The sequence below is a fragment of the Bufo bufo genome, chromosome 7 (assembly GCF_905171765.1).
Source record: "Bufo bufo chromosome 7, aBufBuf1.1, whole genome shotgun sequence".
NCBI classification, from domain to species: Eukaryota; Metazoa; Chordata; class Amphibia; order Anura; family Bufonidae; genus Bufo; species Bufo bufo.
The window spans coordinates 47,886,870-47,906,130 of record NC_053395.1 but is presented as its reverse complement, the minus strand read 5'-3'; the positions used below and the strand labels follow the sequence as shown (position 1 = coordinate 47,906,130).

The 19,261-nt window shown below is 42.2% G+C and overlaps 1 protein-coding gene across 1 annotated transcript in view; it reads left to right on the top strand.

Annotated features, from left to right (window-relative positions):
* Positions 1–10,060: 10,060 nt before the first annotated feature.
* GPR139 (G protein-coupled receptor 139) overlaps positions 10,061–19,261 on the top strand; it is a 99,678-nt gene continuing 90,477 nt past the window's right edge. The window contains exon 1 of the mRNA XM_040440732.1: positions 10,061–10,172. Coding sequence (XP_040296666.1) covers positions 10,061–10,172 — 112 coding nt within the window. The remainder of the gene's footprint in view (positions 10,173–19,261) is intronic.

The window sequence follows — 19,261 nt, the reverse complement described above, 5'->3', positions numbered from 1 at the left end:
AGATAGGTGTGGGTCCCAGAAGTGGGACTTGCATCTATCAGACATTTATTTTGGGACATCCTGTAAATATTCCATAACTGTCTACCACTAGACATAAATTGAAGCATAAACACGCAGGCTTCTCCTGATATTAACAGATGTAGGATGCTTTATTTTTGACCTGCTAGTTATACCTTATATGTACAACCATATATTGGGTCCACATCCGTTCCACATTTTTTGTGGCTTGCACATGGACTTACTCATTTCTATGGGACCTAAAAAAATACGGACAGCATGGATGTCATCCGTGTGCTTTCCGCATCCATGAAGCTGTTCCGTAAATTATAAAACATGTCCTATTCTTGTCCGTTTTGCAGCCAAGAATAGACATTTTTACTAGGGTTGAGTGAAGTGCACTCCGTACAGCATTCAAATGTATGGGCTCTGCCGAGGTGAAATTCGTTATCTCCAAAGTCTTGCAAGACTTCAGTGAATAACTTTGGACTTCAATTTTTCAACTTGAAAACAATTTTAAAACTGGGATCCGATGTTGGCTTCGGTAACTACTGGTAACTTCAGATCCCAGTTTTAAAATTGTTTTCAGGTTGAATAATCAATGTCTGAAGTTAGTCAACGAAGTCTTGCGGAGACAACAAATTTTACCTTGCCGGAGCCCATACATTTGAATGCTGTACGGAGTGCACTTCACTCAACCCTAGTAAAAATTTCTATTCTTGGCTGCAAAACGGACAAGAATAGGACATGTTTTATAATTTATGGAACAGCTTCATGGATGCGGAAAGCACACGGATGACATCCATGCTGTCCGTATTTTTTTAGGTCCCATAGAAATGAGTAAGTCCATGTGCAAGCCACAAAAAATGTGGAATGGATATGGACCCAATATATGGTTGTACATATAAGGTATAACTAGCAGGTCAAAAATGAAGCATCCTACATCTGTTAATATCAGGAGAAGCCTGCGTGTTTATGCTTCAATTCATGCCGTACAGCATTCAAATGAAGTTTTGACCGAAGTGTTCGGATCTATGATCCATAGCTTGCTTCGCTCAACATAAATTTTTATAATAGGACCCCAGAAAATGCAGGATGCACATGTCCGGGATTTGCATTTCTCGGATCCGCAGTTGGCAACAGCCACGCGCATGAGCTTTTATTATAATGTGACATGAATAAAAGTTTCTGTCTGTGCATTGTTTGAGGCATATAAGGCAATAAAAAAGGTCCAGGGATCACATTTATTTTGTCAAGCTCTATTAGAAGAGATATGGCTTCATGTGGCAGAAGTAACTTGACAGGTGGTTTATTTTAGACCAAGAAAGTAGAAAATGTCAAGCTTCAGAAGGCTTTTTACTTAGTTTAATCTGCTGTGGCCAGAAACTATGATAAGTGGCAACAGAAGGACCATGTCTCTGCTGTGATCAATACTCTCTAATGTATTTGTAGCCAAGGGGGTTCACACTGGAAGGTAAGAATGTACTCAACGTATAAACTAAGAAACTTTTCTTAACAACCAGTGAATTCAGATGAAATACTGGTCCAACACAACTGCCACTCACAAGGCAGACACATTGAACGTTAGAGGTTTCCCCAGTTTCATGATATTGATGAGCTATCCTCAGGGTAGGTCATCAATATCAGATCAGTGGGGGCCTGACTCCCGCCACCTCGCCAATCAGCTTTTTGAAGCACTGTGTCCTCTTCAAGGTTTACTTGTATGCTATCTAGATTGTAGTAGAGGAGGTGCAGTGTAATTATAGCGGGTGGTGCTGCAGGTTTATTTCCCTCCAGCACTACCATGGGGCATATGGTGGTGCTGCCACTTAATATGGTGGATCTGTAATGGGGACACCCCTTTGCTCGGTTTTCCTTCCTTTGAGAGATATCTGGCTCCATGGTTATTTTGCATAAGGTGGTAGAAGTCAGAGAAAGTATGCTATATGTGGGGGCAAAATGTACTGTGTAGGGTGTGCCATTTAACAATTATCATTAATGCGCCCCACAGTGCAGCATATCTGATGCCCTCCATTCCTCGGCTCTGGTCCTCTACATGACCAAAATGGCTGCCACCATCTCAGACATCCCCTGCAGACTGCTGTAAAAAAAAAAAAGGCTAAAACCCTCGCTGGTCCATCCATCCATCCATAGCGATATGCCATCAATGTTTCCGATGAGACAGCCCCTTTAAGATTATTTTTATAATAGGGCAATTATTATTAGAATAATTAAAATATTATTTTAAAAAATGTAGGTGGAGTTCACTTACATATCCCTATCTATTTGATATTGCCCTTCAACAGCGGTTTCACAAAAGGCACGTCTGTTCTATAAAACATCATCTTTGAGATCACCGAAGAGATCTATATTTCACATTCCCCTATTCCTCGCAGTTTCATGCAAGACCAGTGAGTGGCTGCTTTATACTGTGCTAGGAGCTATGATATATTACTATAATTACTGCATACATTGAAACTCAATACCCTGCTTAATTCTTTGGTGTTGCACACAGCAATGTTTCACTCACCAAATTGTAACATTGATGGAAATCAGATGAAACTTATTAGATTTTAGATATATCATTATTTGTGTTTGCTATGGCCTTTTGTAGCCCTTCAGCAAAAAATATTGAGATTTGGAGAGAAATTCTATCAAAAATTAATGTCAAAAAAGATTCAAGAATAAAATATTACTTTGCGGAACTCTTAAATATGAAGCATTATTCAAAAGAACCATGTTATTTCATTTCTGGGTGTGTTGTAGACAGCTGTATGTATTTTCGATGACGAGTTGCACCCTTGCAAATTCACTGTCCCCTGTGAAAACCAGATTGCAGGTACCAAATCCATGAAACAGTTATCTGAATCCTTGACGTTACTATTCAGAGGCCCATTTCAGTGTTTCTCAAGGAAAATGAAAGTCTTAAAGATGGGCCACATCATTTAAAGGGGTGGACCACGTTGACTTGTTAGAAAGGTCTCTTGACATTAAACTGATTACAGTAACTCTTCAAGGATATTGACTTACTAGGATGGAAGATCACATTCCGTCAGCTGCCAGACCTACCACAAAATACCCTTACTCCCAAATAACACTCTGACACAAACCTCTTGGTATAAATGGCCGTAGCAGCCCGTTTATTTAACAACAAATTCTTCATCAACTTTCTTTTAACGATCATGATAATGAACACATAAACACATAAATAAAATGCAATAACTTCCAACACATTGCGAAAGGATCCTAGAAGGCAACCAAAGCAAGCTGCGTTCTTCACTCCCATCTCCACTTGACTCTCCACCTTACCCTTGGCCGCAGTCACCGACCCAAAGGTACCAAATCCTCCAACATTATATCTCCATCCACCCCTGTGGGCATTGTAGCCCAAACAGGAGTCCCAGCCATCAGCTTAACGAACCTCATGAGATGCACGCTCCAACGTGTCATGCACCTCCTAAACATTGTATTGCTTTCCAGGAACCTCCATTAACCTGCCCCATTAACCAACCCTTACTTCCGCTGAAACAAAATTAATAACCAAACCATGGGCGGGAGGGTGGGGGTAACTCACCGAATATCCCCGGACACTGCTGCAGATCCCACCCCCACCTTGGGTTATAAACAGCCCGCAAATTATAACCCTCACCCCCTTTTGTAACCCTACATACACCTATCCTGAAAATCCACTTAACCCTTTCCTGCCTACATACTTCCCCCTAAGGCTGGGTTCACACTTGAGCGTTTTACAGCCCGTTCAAACGCGCTGTAAAACGCTCAACACATGAAAACCAATGCTTCCCTATGGCCCTGGTTCTCACTTGAGCTTTTTACAGCGCGTTTGAACTCGCTGAAAAACGCCCTACGCTCAAAAAAGTTCTTGAGCTTCTTTGGGGCATTTTGTCGCGCGTTTGCAGCCATAGGACACTGCTGTTAATCACACAAACGCGCGTAATACACGCGTTGACTATGGACAAAAACGCGTGACAAAAACGCGCGACACAAACGTGCGTTAAACGCGCATATCAAATATGCTCAGGTCTGAACCCAGCCTGAGTCAAGCTACACTCCGCTACTGTCTGCGCCCCACTCCGTTGCTCTACTTCTGAACATCCTTACAGATTTAGCAGCTGTACAGAGATCATGCAGCTGCAGGAGTGGGGCGCCAGCTGTGACAAGCTCCTCATAGAGAAGGCAGGGATGGGTTTTTTTTCTAGTATCCCTGCCTTTTCTATTGTTGTAAACACAATGCTCGATGAACAAAATATGGGAGCAGGCAATCTCTAGAATCAGGGTCACATATTAATAGTTATAATATACAGTGCGAATAATAAGGACAGATGAAACTAAATGAGCAAAACTAGATATATTTCTATTATCACGCAAAGTAAAAACAAGTAATAACCTATAGATAAAAATCAATGCAAATAATACAATAGTTGGGATAGATAATAAATAGTGATCACAATGCTAATAATTAAAACATAAAGTAGTGATAAAAGGTAGTAAAATCAGGTGTCTAATAGAGATGGTGGTGATGAGATAAGTCAATATTCGACTGATACAGATTCGATTATTATAATATTCGGTTGCAACCTTGTATCTTTCGGATTGTAGCTGGTCGGAATTTTTACGGTTGGTCTCAAGTACAAGCAGATGAAAAACAGATGGATAATCGTAATGAATAAAACACAGAAAACCGTAGTCGTATCAGAGGGAGTCTTTAAAAGAACTTACGTGCGGGGTAGGTATTCCTGGGGAGCTGTGCCTATCCCAACTATTGTATTATTTGCATTGATTTTTATCTATAGGTTATTGCTTGTTTTTACTTTGTGTGATAATAGAAATATATCTAGTTTTGCTAATTTTGTTTCATCTGTCCTTATTATTCGCACTGTATATTATAACTGTTAATATGTGACTCTGAATCTAGAGAGTGCCTGCTACCATATTTCTTTCATATTTTTCTATTACTGACTGGGTGAGTCACAGCAGTTGCACCTCAAACCACTGTTATATAACGGTGGAGCCGTCCAACCACCAGACTTTAACAAGGCTCAATGAGCGTCATGTATACAGATCAGGAATTTGCAATGCCACTTCCGTTCCTGTCCTAGCAATTACTGCATGTGATCGCACAAGCTGGCTAGGTCTGCAGTGAGGTCAAAAGCCTTGTAAAAGCTTAGATGCTGTATTCCCTTGTAACTGCGACTTATATGCCAGATCAGGCCTACCAGAAATCGGTAATAAGCAAAAAAAATATGTCATGTTAAAATGTCCCTCAAAGGTCTTGTATGAACTTATTGGGGCACAAAGTGTACAATAAAAATATTTTAAAAAATAAATAAAGGATAAAAAAAATTAAAATAAACACCACCACTAGCCCACAATATTACTTTTAGCCCTGCCCCCGGTGAACATAAACTATATATCCGTATATCAAATTGACCATAACAGAAAGTGGATTATCCACCATGTACACGTGTTGCCTCTAAAGTTAACGATGGGAGATACATTTAAACATTATTCTCTGAACTATAGTGACACCATATCTTACAGAACTGGACATACTGTTTTTGCTTATACAATGCCTGTTTAAGGCTACTTTCACATTTGCTCTAGGAGGGTCCAGCAGGCTGTTCCCCTGCCGGATCCTTACTAACGCTAGCCCCAGTGTGCCGCTGGAAGTCCGCTCCGGCCCCATTGACTGTATGCTGTAGTTTTAGGCTAGGGCTACACCACGACACCATGCACCAATGACGCACAACAACTTTCATATTGATAGTGGATGGTGTCGCACTGCGATATGCGGCATGCTGCGACTACGACGCGACAGTCGCAGAAAAATCCATCTTGGATGGATTTTTGCTACTGTCATGTCGCAGTCGCAGCATGTCGCAGTGCGACATTATAGACTATCATTATAAAAATTTCACACAACATAAGCCCTAGCCTTATCTCGGCATGTTTGCCATGCTGCGGCCGGACCCCCGGCCCGTCCCCATTATAGTGAATGGGGCTAGAGCGGACCTCCGGCGGCACACTTGGGGTATCATTAGTATGGGACAGGAAGCCAGACACTCCTAGCGCAAGTGTGAAAGTAGCCTAAGGTTGTTTTTGAGTCCGTTTTAAAGAGAACCTTTCACCGTTCCCGACATGCCTGTTTTAATATCGTCATGCATTTCCCATGTAATAACAATTCTGGAGCATCTGTTCTTATGGCTTTATGCTTTATGTTCTGCCATTCCTTTATTATTTCTACTAGAAGTTATGAATGAATTGCTAGCAGTCTGCAGTAAGGGTACAGAGGGGCGGTAACCAGTTGGGGGTGTGTACCTGCACAGACTCACTCTATCCAATCAGTACTGCCATTTTCAGACTGTGCAGGGACACACCCCTAACTGGTTACCTCCCCTCTGTACCCTTACTGCAGACTGCTAGCAATTTATTCATAACTTCTAGTAGAAATAATAAAGGAATGGCACAGCATAGAGACATAAGAATAGATGCTCCAGAATAGTTATTACATGGGTGGGTAATGCATGAAGCTATTAAAACAGACATGTCAGGAATAGTGAAAGGTCATCTTTAAACTTGGCTTTGCCTTGAGTGCCTGCACCAAATTTATTAAGTGGTGCACCTTAATAATATTTGTTGCAGTTGACATGAAAAGTTGCCATGCCTTGCGATTTTTTTAAATCACAAAACGTACATATTTGCTTTCATTAATGCCCGCCTAAGTGTGTGTATAGGTATGATCTAGTACTTAAAGGGGTTTTCTAAAATAAATAAAAAATTGGGTCAAGTGGGGAAAAATGCCATAAAATAATAAACGACCCAGTGGCGTAACTAGAACTGACTGGGCCCCATAGCAAATTTTTGAATGGGGTCCCTCTTGGCACCCTTAATGCAGACCTCAGACCAGACCCCCCAAAAAAATTCACCTCTCTTCTCCTCCTATGGGTGCCTCCGTTCGCACAACACGGTGTCTAGGCACGTGCTACACTGTGACCTAACGTCACACTCCATCAAATCATAGTTTGCTACTAGGCACACTACATCTCATCCTGAAGGCGTGCACTGCCAAGACTTAGGGCAGCGCTGGTGCCTGGAGATGAAGAACAGGGAGCAGTGAGTAATACCAGTGCTAAGAGCACTATACTCCCTGCTCCCTGGGCCCTGAAAATAAATCCATTTATCCTCCTCCTGGGCCCCTTTTCTGAGTTCGGACCCTGAAGAAGCCGTTTTCCCTGCTTCTATCATAGCTACATCCCTGAAAAGACCCATTACCTGATAAATCACCTGTCATACCAGTATCTCACCTCTCCATTACTCCAGTCTTTGTTCATTGTGTTGCCGTGCCTGACTACCCACTGCACTGCACTGAGCACTGCAGCCAAAAAAAGGGTTGTACCAGAGTGGTGGCATTGGAATAATGAGTTATATATCAAGTGAGTAATGGGTCTTCTTCTTATTTTATGGCATTTCCCCTTGACCTAAATTTTTCTGATCTGCTGCCCCCCTGACCATTGCATCTCCTACCTGATCTTGCACCAATGTGAACATCACCACTGTGCCCTATTAATCTATGCAGCCCATTGGTGCAAATCTGGCTACATACCAGTAAAGAAATCTTCTCTATCACAATACAGAGATTGCATATCTTATTTATTCTTCAGGGCCAATCATAAGCTGAAAAAACTACAAAGTCAAGACAGGCTAGCTCCATTTTCTCTATGTATTTACTCTAGTCGGATTGCATGCTGGGTATAAATATATGGTTAACTACTTGGTAAATCATCAGAATTTATCTGTAGTGCATATTAATTTAGATATTTATTACTGGAGCTTTCAGCAGTTTGCTTAGTGTGTTATACAAACACGCTTTCTCAGGGGTATAGTATACAGAAAACAATATGCCTGCCAACATGGTATGAAAATGAGACATGATTGTAATGCATTTTTATTACTCTTTCAATTTTCAGTCTTAATATGAGATGCATTTTAAGAAATGCATTATATGCGGTTTTCTACCCACAACATGGAAGAAGCAATTTGTAAAATAGGTTGCATCAATACAATTCACATATTAAACGTCATGCTCTCTCTATGCAGAGCTCTAAGTGCTCTGCTTGACCAAACCCATGCATGGCCTCCATGCAATTCTACATCACCCCTGCAGGTAAGGGTACGGCCACACGGTCAGGTTTCCGGATGCAGTTTTGGAAGCCAAAACAATGAAAGAGGAGAAGTCATATCTGTCCTGTATAATCTCTCTCCTTTTATGATCCACTCCTGATTTTTGGTTTCCAAAACCACATCCAGAAACCTGACCTTATCACTAAGGCTTCGTTCACATCACCGTTCTGGCTTTCCGTTCTCCTGCTCCGTCTTCTGAGCGGAAACATAACGGACCCCATTATAATCTATGGGGTCCTAAGGGCTCCGTTTGACTCAGTTTGGCGTCAGTTATATGCCTTTTCCGTCCTTTCCGTTCTTCTACTCCTAGACGGAGAAGGAGAACGGAAAGCCAGAACGGTGATGTGAATGAAGCCTTACTCCACCAAGTGATAAGAACTCATTGCTCGGGATTTTAAAAGGTGAATCTTTGCCGAACAGCAGACCACTGCACCGGCGTTATTACAGAAAGTGGTTGTCTTTGTGAGAAGACCCATAACATATCATTATTATATTCTGATGAGTGGAGGTCTGACCTCTGAGAGACCAGATGATCTGGGGAACGGCTATTCCCTGTACAGTGACTGGACAGGACTGTTGAAGTTGCCTTCACACCAGGTCACTTGGAGTCTCCCCTTACAGGGAAAGTTTTGAAAGAGGACCATAGGGGTTATCAACAGTATTACCTCAATGATGAAGAAGTGAAGGCATATCCTAGAGATGCCATCAGGCCCTACAGTTTGAAAAATGGCAGACTAGCAAATCTTCTGATTTTATATATGGTCATTGAAAAGTATGACCTTTTCTCATACAGATAGAACCTATCCAGGAACACACACCGGCTATGTGACCAATGACCATTATGTCACTGACCTCGGAAGAGGCAGAAGTGTCCATGGCCTCTTCAAACAACTGATCGGCATGGGGCTGGGAACAGTTTTAAAAAGAGCTTACATGAATTCTTTAAGGAAATTACATTAATGCTTATAAAAATGTGTAGAAATCTGGGTCTCACTCCCCTTCTTCTAAAATGTACATCCCCACCTATCTCTTGGTTGAACTTGATGGACCAGTGAGAGTCCTACTATTAACTATGAGTAGGACCCTCACTGATCAGATATTGATGACCTATCCTGAGTAAAGATCATTAATATTCTAAAACCCCTTTAAAAAAATGACTTGTTCTTTTTTTTTGTGAGCTTCTAAAGCAATTTTATTGTATTTTGAGTGCAATGTCCCTTTTCACCTAAAATTACCCGGATAACATGAACATTTATCCACACTGATTTTCCAGTATTGACAATGTAGTTCCATAATAGGAAAATTAATAATTGATACGTAATATATTATTAAAAAGAGGTTGTATTCTTTTTAAATTAATTTGATTTCCACGGGCATGGGAATATTTTAATAATTACAGACATAAATTTCTGAGTAGCAAGGAACAGATGAGTGGGGGATGGTGGCATGAAAATTCATTATCAACACTTGAACCTAGTTGTTCTCCAACTGGTGCAGAGGTGGCTTCTTTCCTGCCTCTCTTCTGACAAGCACACACGCGCTCTTCTCCCCCACTGATGTTCACATCCACTGCACAGAACTGCTCGCTCATCCACAATTCACAATATAAATCGGTCTTCCTAAGGACAGCTCAGCTCTTTCCTCCTGAGTGTGAAGCATGCAGCTCGCAGCGGCACCACTGCACTTTCTCTTAATTATTTCACTGAGCAGCAGGTGGAGGGAGTCCTGATATACAGGGATGCTCTGAAGGACAAAGCCGCCTGCTGGATACACAGCTCTCTTAAGAGGGGCACCAGCATCTTTCTGATTCTTTCACTTATGCTTTGAAAGAGCGGAATCCAAGAAACCTTGAAAAAGCAAGTAAATGGAGCACAATCATATCTACAACAGCTCTCTCCTGTCTCACAAGTATGGCTGTGGATTGGGATATGTACCTGTTATCTACTACAGCCTCTTGCTTTGTCTAGGATTACCAGGTAAGGGCACATTTTATATTTGAATTATATATAAATAAAAAAAAAGAATTCTCCGCCTGCTCTGGTGTGTACGGTTCAGACAGAGCTATAATAACGGTGTAACGGTGATAGATAATATCTGCAAGGAACATCTGCATCTACAGGAGGTTTCAAAATACACAAAAGACATCATAAATGAGATTGTGATATCCCTAAGCTATATTTTTAGTAGATGCATCAATATTGTCAAGGTACCATTCTCGGACAAGTGATTACATGTATTAATATTATTTGAATTTTCTTCTTTTTGCATACCAAAGATTCTTTTAAATGACCCTTAAAGAGGTTTTTCAACCATCATCAACTCAACTCAAGAACAAGGGGGATCCCATTCCCTGCTTTCAGTAAAGAGCAAATTATACATGCAAAGTTACATCTCCATTAAAATGAATGGAAGTGTGGGGAGGCCAAATTAGTTGCGAGATCTTGACACTTTTGACTGACCCCAAAGATCTGAGGTCATAAAAGTTTTTCACCATCTGGATCCTCAAAAATAGCCAGTTCGCCTTACTCTGTACTTGACTAATGTTAGTTTTCACTGATATGGTTTTGACCAAAGTGCAAACCCTGGAGGATAAAATTATTTAGAGCTGCCATCAGGTGGGATGCTATATGCATAGGGCCCAAGAGCCACATGTGGTTCCAGAGCTACTGGTTGGTTGGAGAACCACTTCTTAAGAGCTTTGTTTGTGCATAATAAGCATAAAAATCTACCAATTGTAGATAGAATTGTAGATTGTAACTAAATACACAGTTGAGTCACATTATTATGACCACTTTCTACTTTTGAAATAGGTTGCGTGTAGCTCATGAAGGAAGTCATGTGTCGTGAGCTGGGTTACTGGCTATATAAGGTGTGCAATAGGCGGTCTGCACACATATTCTTCGTAGCTTTCACGGGTAAAAGGGGTGATTAACAGCATTGCAATAAGGAATGGTTATTGGCATGCAGGCCAAGGTGACAGTATTTTTGAAACTGTGCAGTTGTGAACTGTTCATGTGCTGCTGTGGAGAAGGTGCATCATGAGTGGAAAAATTGCACCATTGAGAATAAGTGACATGGAGACTCCAGAGCACATGTGCCATTGATGTGAGAGGTGACCATCAGCTATGTAGGTGTATGAGGGCGGACTGACACACTACAGTGTGTCTAAAATAACAGTTCATTGAACCATACTGCATATGGGGATGGTCTGCATTAGCAGAAAGTGCTTCAATTTTCATGGCAGTATCAGAATTGGGCCTCCGCGGATTGATAAAGGGTTGTCTTCTCTGGTGAGTCACGTTTTCTGCTTCATTGAATGGATGGACTTTGGTGTGTCAGGTGAGAGACATCAGAGAACAAATGAGAACCCTGCGACCATTGCTGGAAGAACACAAGTTGATGGTGGCCGCGTTATGGTCTGGGGAAGTTTTTTGGGGGATTCTCTGGGCCCACTCATCAATGTGAAAGACACTCTCAGCCGATTTGGGTATAAATCCATCCTTGCAGATAACATACACCCATAGATGCTAATTGTCTTCCCTGGGGTGGATGGCATCTTCCAGCAAGACAATGCGAAATGTCACATGGCTAGAAATGTCTGACTTTGGTTGGAAGAGCATGACCAAGACTTCCAAGTACTACCCTGGCCCCCTAATTCCCCAGAATTAAACCCAACTGAGCATCTGTGGAACCACCTTAATCCTCGTCATATTCATTCTATTGGTCCTCCTCCACGCACCTTCCAGCAACTGTGGGATGCACTGCAGTCAGCATGGCTCCAGATAAATATGACAACCTACCAGGACCTTATTGAGTCACTCCCAGCCCTCATAGCTGCAGTCCTGCACACAGCAGTTAGGATATTAGCTGGTGGTCATAATAATGTGACTCGAATATATATATATATATATATATATATATATATATAGATAGATAGATATAGATATAGATATATATATTAGGTCTAAGAAAAGAATGAAACCAGGAAATCTGAAGCTGAGCTGTTGATATCATGGTTTGCCTTAATATGCTAATGTATTAGTGGGTTAAATGATTTTTTTTTACAACCATGACGTGAAGATTAAAATTCAAGCCCCACATTTTACTCTGTTCAATTTTCTGCTTCCTTGCTCTGTAAGAGATTATGGAGATGAATCAGGAGAACGGGAACCTTGATATGTAGATATGTAGAGATCCTATAGAGAAGTAATTTAAGCAGTCTCATGAAGAATCCACAGCGAGCATGCCCTTGATTACCTTCTTGTTGTTCATGTTTTACAGTATATTGATAATTTTACACACAATGTCCATCCCTATGTCAGTGATCTGTTAGCGATAGATTGTTTAAAGATTTAGCCAGTAAACCCCCAAATCTTGAAGAAATTAGATGAACCATCACAGGTCATTGAGGACTATAACAAGTTTTCACCTTGGATTCCTTGAATGTCCCCTTGTTTAAAGGTTCGCATGTGTAAAATGATTGACTAGAGAACCAGGTCAGCTTATGCAATGTAATTACCTTTGTGATTCACAGCCAGCTCGGGGCTGTTCTACCTTCATCCCCTGTCTCAAGGAATGAGAGCTCTTCTTCTCTGGTCTTCAGGTGGGATGACATAAAAGCTTCATGCACAGAGTGTAGTGTGGTTAAGATAGACGATTGACTATATGCATATTAAAAACAGTTGTCCAACCTTCTCTATGCTGGGAAGGAATTCTTTTTAGTGGAGTCTACAATGGTAGATGATATCATCTGGATGATATCAATGTATGTAAAATGTCTGGTTGGTTGGACATTGACTCTCAAGCTAAGCATCTGCTATGAACAATCCCATGTGTTGGTTTCCTTATTTTCATCAAGTTAATGTTAGCACAAATTTCAGCACTCCTTACTAGTGTTGGGCGCTAATATTCGAATCGTGAATATTAATCGCGAATATCGTCACTTCGAGAATTCGCGAATATTTTGAATATAGTGATATATATTCGTAATTTCGAATATTCTAGATTTTTTTTTCATCAGTAACCTCCCTTCTTGCTTGTGGGCCACTGAGAAGGCTGCAATGTCTTTGTCTGAGCTTAGCAACATCCCTAGCAACAAATAGGGAAGTTGCCTACCCCTTACTATATAGGAAACTCCCCAGCAGCCATTTTCTACAGTTTTTTAAAGTTCTGAGCGAGAGCAGTGACATTGCTGTGCTCTGTGCTTTCCACACTACATTAGATAGATAGTTAGTTAGCTTATATATATAATACAGATAGTTAGTGGGACATAGTCAGTGTAGGTTAGATAGTGATATAGTGTAGCTGTTGCAGTGCAGGGTGTTAGGTAATGTGATAGGTTCTGCTGTCCATACATACATGCTACAGACATAGTGCTGTGATGTCACAACAATACTTAGTGCACCAATCAGTAATATGTAGTCAGACCTGCTAAAATGTGAAGTTTCAAGTATTGCGGCAAAATATTTGCATCATTAGTGCCGATTAGCGCAATCGCGAATATATTGGAGCACTCTATATACATATAAAGCTATTGTAATGTTCTGCCGTGCCAACCACCTTCTCCAGTGTCAGGAAACTTCTAACAGCTTGTAAAATGTAGCAAAAGTGACCCACGCCTGTATTTTGCGCGCATTAGGCTACTTCCACACTCGCGTTTTGGCTTTCCATTTTGTGAGATCCGTTCAGGGATCTCACAAGCGGCCCAAAACGGATCAGCTTGCATTCTAATGCATTCTGAATGGAAAAGGATCCGCTCAGAAGGCATCAGTTTCCATCAGTTCAGTCTCCATTCCGCTTTAGAGATGGACACCAAAACGCTGCTTGCAGAGTTTTGGTGTCCATCTGATGAAACTGAGCCAAACGGATCCGTCCTGACACACAATGTAAGTCAATGGGGAGGGATCCGTTTTCACTGACACAATCTGGCACAATAGAAAACGGATCCGTCCTCCATTGACTTTCAATGGTGTTCAAGACGGATCCATCTTGGCTATATTAAAGATAATACAAACGGATCCGTTCTGAACGGATGCAGACATTTGCATTATCTGAACGGATCCGTCCATGACGGATCCGCACCAAGCGCGCGTGTGAAAGTAGCCTTACGCGAATATTACATTGACGATTTTTCGCAATCAAAAAAATTATATCGCATTAGCGAATATATCACAAATATTCGCCCAAATATTCGTGAAATATCGCAAATTCGAATATAGCCCCTGCCTCTCATCACTACTTCTTACCAAGACTACAAATGAAAAATTTCCCATGATGGAAGTGTTAGATACTAGCAATTCCAATATTTCTTACTTTCAACTTCCATTTATAAAAGTTGAACCCACAGTGGTGTATAAAGTTGAGTAGAAGCCTCATAACTAAGGTCAAAATTGGCCCCTTTATAGTGCCGCCTAGGATTGATTGTTCCTTCACCATTTCTTTCACTTTTGGGCCAAGTCAAGTCACAGAAAATAATGCACTATAGCAATAGATGCAAACATAACTTATGGATTAAGCCCTCATTTTAAAGATAATATCTGAGACTCTTAGCCAATATATTTTGATGAAAACACATCTGTGCCCACCTACCCAGCGCCACGCTGGTCTCAGGTCAGGCAGTTCCTACTCTAAACCTACCTATGCCGTTGGGCATCTACTTTCAGGAGAGCAGACCCTGCACCTATAGTGTGTTGCACCACTGTGTGCATCAGTAACCAATGAGAGGAGGAGCACACACACCTATATGTACCACCTTAATCAAGGTCACCTATTAGGTCCATCCTTTTTTTGTCGGGGGGGGAGGGGGAAGGGAGTTTGGAAGGGAATCAGGGGGGTAAGGTTTAAGGAAATGGAAATAATAATTATGATGTTTTATTCTGTATGGAAATATTATTGCTCAATAAAAATGTATTGGTCATACATTAATGAGATCCTTAATGGTTTTTCATTTGTATATATTTACATTTGGACATTTTCACAACCCTCCACTGCTGTTACTATGATCTTTAAAGGGGTTGTCCCACTGAAAATATTTAGCAGTTTTAAAACCAGCACCTGGATCTGAATTATTTTGTAATTGCATGTAATTAAAAATTTTGCATAGCCGCTGAGTTATTCAATAAAATATATCTGTATAGCGCCACCTGCTGTTTGTATTTTTCTTATTTCTTTGTCCTGCTCACTGAGATGGCCGCACATGCTTAGTTTCATCCTTCAACTGCCTCCTGGGCTGTGATAGGGAGAGCATGGACACGCCCCCCTAGCAACAGCAGAATAGACACTCCCCTTGAGCTGCCAGCTTGATATAAATCTAGCAGAGCAATAAATGGGCAGATTTCTGGATCCATGTGAGGTACAGGGCTGGTTCTAGAGTTGTTAGAAAGAGGTTATCATGTACTATATTATGCAATTTTTTTTTACATTAGTCATGGGATAACCCCTTTAAGTTCCATACAAATAATTAGGGAATGTAAAAGGATAATGCCACCATCAGTTCCCATAGTTCAGTTTTAAATGTTCTGCAAAATAGCATCTGTCATCCTATAAAACCAGGCATAATGCATTGTATGGTTGATCATGATGAGTACAACCATGTCTTACTTATGTGCCTCCGTTGCACTGTTCCCGAGATATTACTTTTTATTCATATGTGACTTAGCTCTTCTGTGCACTTATGGGTGGGCCAAGCCCCTCAGAGCACCAGATCTTCTCAGCCCTGCCCTATTTGACACTCCCCCTTTCCTTTGATTGACTGGACTAGACACTTCGCCTGACCCTGTAATCTCACACCTGCATCATAGATGTCAATATGAGTCCTCAGCAGTGCAGATGACTACTGAGCATGTGCCAATTGTATCATCTATGGTGCAGGTGCAAGACTATAACCTCATTCAGACACAAGAGCTCCAACTTGTTTGTCCACTGGACGGAAAAAATTGACTTTTTCTTTTTTAGATGGACCGCATAGGTTTGACATGACTGTGCAGTCTGTTTTAGGGTACGACCACACAGTCAGGTTTCTGCATGCCGTTTTGGACACCAAAACAAGGGGTGATCTAACTCCTTAGTCAACAGCCTGTTTTGGGCCTTACTGACCAAGCGTTTTTCTTCATTGCCTCCTTCCAAGAGCTATAACTTTCTGGATATTTCCATCTATGTAGCTGTATGGGGCTTTTTTTGTGAGACAAGTTGTAGTTTTTAATGGTGCCATTCTGGGGTACACATAACTTTCTTATTAACTTTTATTAACTCTTTCTGGGAGGGAGATGGGAAAAAAACATTTTAATGTCAGTGCTATACTGATATTGACCAGCAGGCTGCTCCAGAGAGGAGCAGCCTTCTGGAACAGGCTCAAGGCAGGCTTGAGGCCTATACCAGGTCGAAGCCTACCTATACACATATGGCCACCCTGCAATTTCATTTGCGGGGTGCAGATGGGGGACAGAGGGAGTCTGCTTCCTCTGTCAACCCTTACGTGCATCAGACACCATTGCCCGAGGCATGTAAGGGTTTAAACAGCCCAGATTAACACTCCTGCCCATCCGGCCTGTTAGAGTAAGAGTGCTGCTCTCATGTGACCCGTATAGTGCTTAGAAAAGGCAGCAGCCTAGCCTAAAGCCATTGAGAGACGGCCGTAAAAGGTGTAAAAAACTCGAAGAAGTTGTATCTGTCCTGTATGCCTTCTCTCTTTTTATGAACCACTCCTGGTATTGGCTTCCAGAACTGTATCAGGAAATCTGACCGTGTGGCCGTGCCTTTACGCATTTTTAAGAATGGGTGAATCTTGCAGGAAAATCTGACCTAAATGGTGCATGTTATGATGTGAATTGGCCCCTTGACTCGTCCTACATTTGGACAGCACCTGGCTGGGAACATAGCTCATGTAAATTGGTCCTAAGATGTTGTAGGGTTTAATTTGACAAATATCGAACAGCTGACTTCAACTACGGACTGTGGAGATTTACCATGTCTGGCATGTGCTACACTGATCTCAATCTTACCTGCGCTGCTGGCTGATTCGCTTCATTTATGGCATGAAGCAGGCTTGGAGCTGCTGTAGATTTCAGTCTTCATTCACGCTAGAAAACTGATGCAAAGGAAGAGAAATGTACCAGGTCTGCTAGCCCCACCTCCACCCTTCTCACGCCCCATTCTCGGATATTGGCAAAGGTGGCGTACAAACGCCACATGCGACTAAATTTGGTCCTATTGGCATTTTTCCGCCAGATAATTGGCAGAGGGAGTTGATAAAGCTCGCCACTGTGTCATCACTGGTTTTGCATAGCACTGTAGGTAACCCCTACCATTGAGTTATCACTATTATAAAGCAAAACATCCGAAAAGATCGAGCCGCAGGCAGCATGTTATGGCGCAAAAGGAACTGAGCAGACTGATATATACTGTACTGTAGGATTATTTTTCCCATCATATATAATGGAACCAAATGGAACCGTTATGTGCCCCCATACACATGTATTAGGATGGACCAAAACAGAATGCCTCTTAAAGGCTGTGTCATTCATTTAAATTACTGCTTTTATGGGCTTTGAAGTCCAGGAGAACATAAAGAAAGAGCCGTACAGTAGAGTCACTCATAACCAATCTAGTAAACTCACGTTAAGTAACTATACGGGAGCGCCGATATAATCCACTGCCGTAACAGGTAGGCAGGGCCGATCCTAGGGTCACAGGCGCCTGGGTGCAGAAATATTTCTGGCGCCCCCACATGGGCGTGGTTATCTTACTAACTCCTCCCCTTTACAATGTTTCTATGGCAACAACTTCAGCCCCCAACTTCAGCCCCACGAATCGGCGGCTCGGCTGCTCGGCTTAAAAAAAAAAAAAAGTCAAAAAAAAAAAAGTCCCGGCGGCTCGCTCGGCCAGGGCCGGACTGGGGATAAAAACCAGCCCTGGAAAAAGTTGCACACCAGCCCCACAGCATTGCGTCATTATTTACTTGTTTATAATAGGAGAAAGCATTCATTTTAAAACACGTGTGTAAACACGAATATGAACTTTGCCCCACGATAGCTCTTTTGTAGAACCCCCATAAAAACTTACAGTTACTTGACTTGGCCCTTGGGGATCTCGGACGCCACTTCAACACTTGGCCGGGGGCTCGGCGGAGCTGATGTTGTGCTTTAACCTAATGAGAAAGATTTCATAATAAGGATTTGGAGAAAGGGCAGAGGGATAGCAGAGCAGGGAGAGGCTGGTGCTGCTACTAGGGGGTCATACCATGGGGGAGTAATAAAGACCACCATAATGCCCCCCCAGTAGTAATAATTCTCCTTATAATATGCAAAACATTTGTAATGCCCCCAGTTGAGCTAATGTTCCCATAATGTGCCAATATAAAATACCCCTTCTCAGTGCCCCCGTAGATGACCCCCATAGTGCCCCCCCTTCCCCATAGTACCCACCATAATGTGTCCCAGTATAAAATGCCCCTATACAGAGCCCCCATATAAAATATCTTCTTTTTTAGCCTCAGTAGATGCCCCTATAGTGCCCCCCAATAATCTGCAGTAAGATGTGCCCCCATAGATGCCCCCAATCATGTGCCAGTAATAAGAGCCCCCCCACCATCATGTGCCAGTAGCCAGAGCCCCCCCATATCATGTCAGTAGCCAGAGCCCCCCCATATCATGTGTCAGTAGCCAGAGCCCCCCATATCATGTGCCAGTAGCCAGAGTGCCCCCAATCATGTGCCAGAAATAAGAGCCCCCCCACCATCATGTGCCAGTAGCCAGAGCCACCCATATCATATGCCAGTAGCCAGAGCCCCCCCATATCATGTGCCAGTAGCCCCCCTTATGTGCCAGTAGCCCCCCTATGTGCCAGTAGCCCTCCTTATCATGTGCCAGTAGCACCCCTTATCATGTGCCAGTAGCCCCCTTATCATGTGCCAGTAGCCCCCCTTATCATGTGCCAGTAGCCCCCCATATCATGTGCCAGTAGCCAGAGCCCCCCCCCATATCATGTGCCAGTAGCCAGAGCCCCCCCCCCACCATCATGTGCCAGTAGCCAGAGCCCCCCCATATCATGTGTCAGTAGCCAGAGCCCC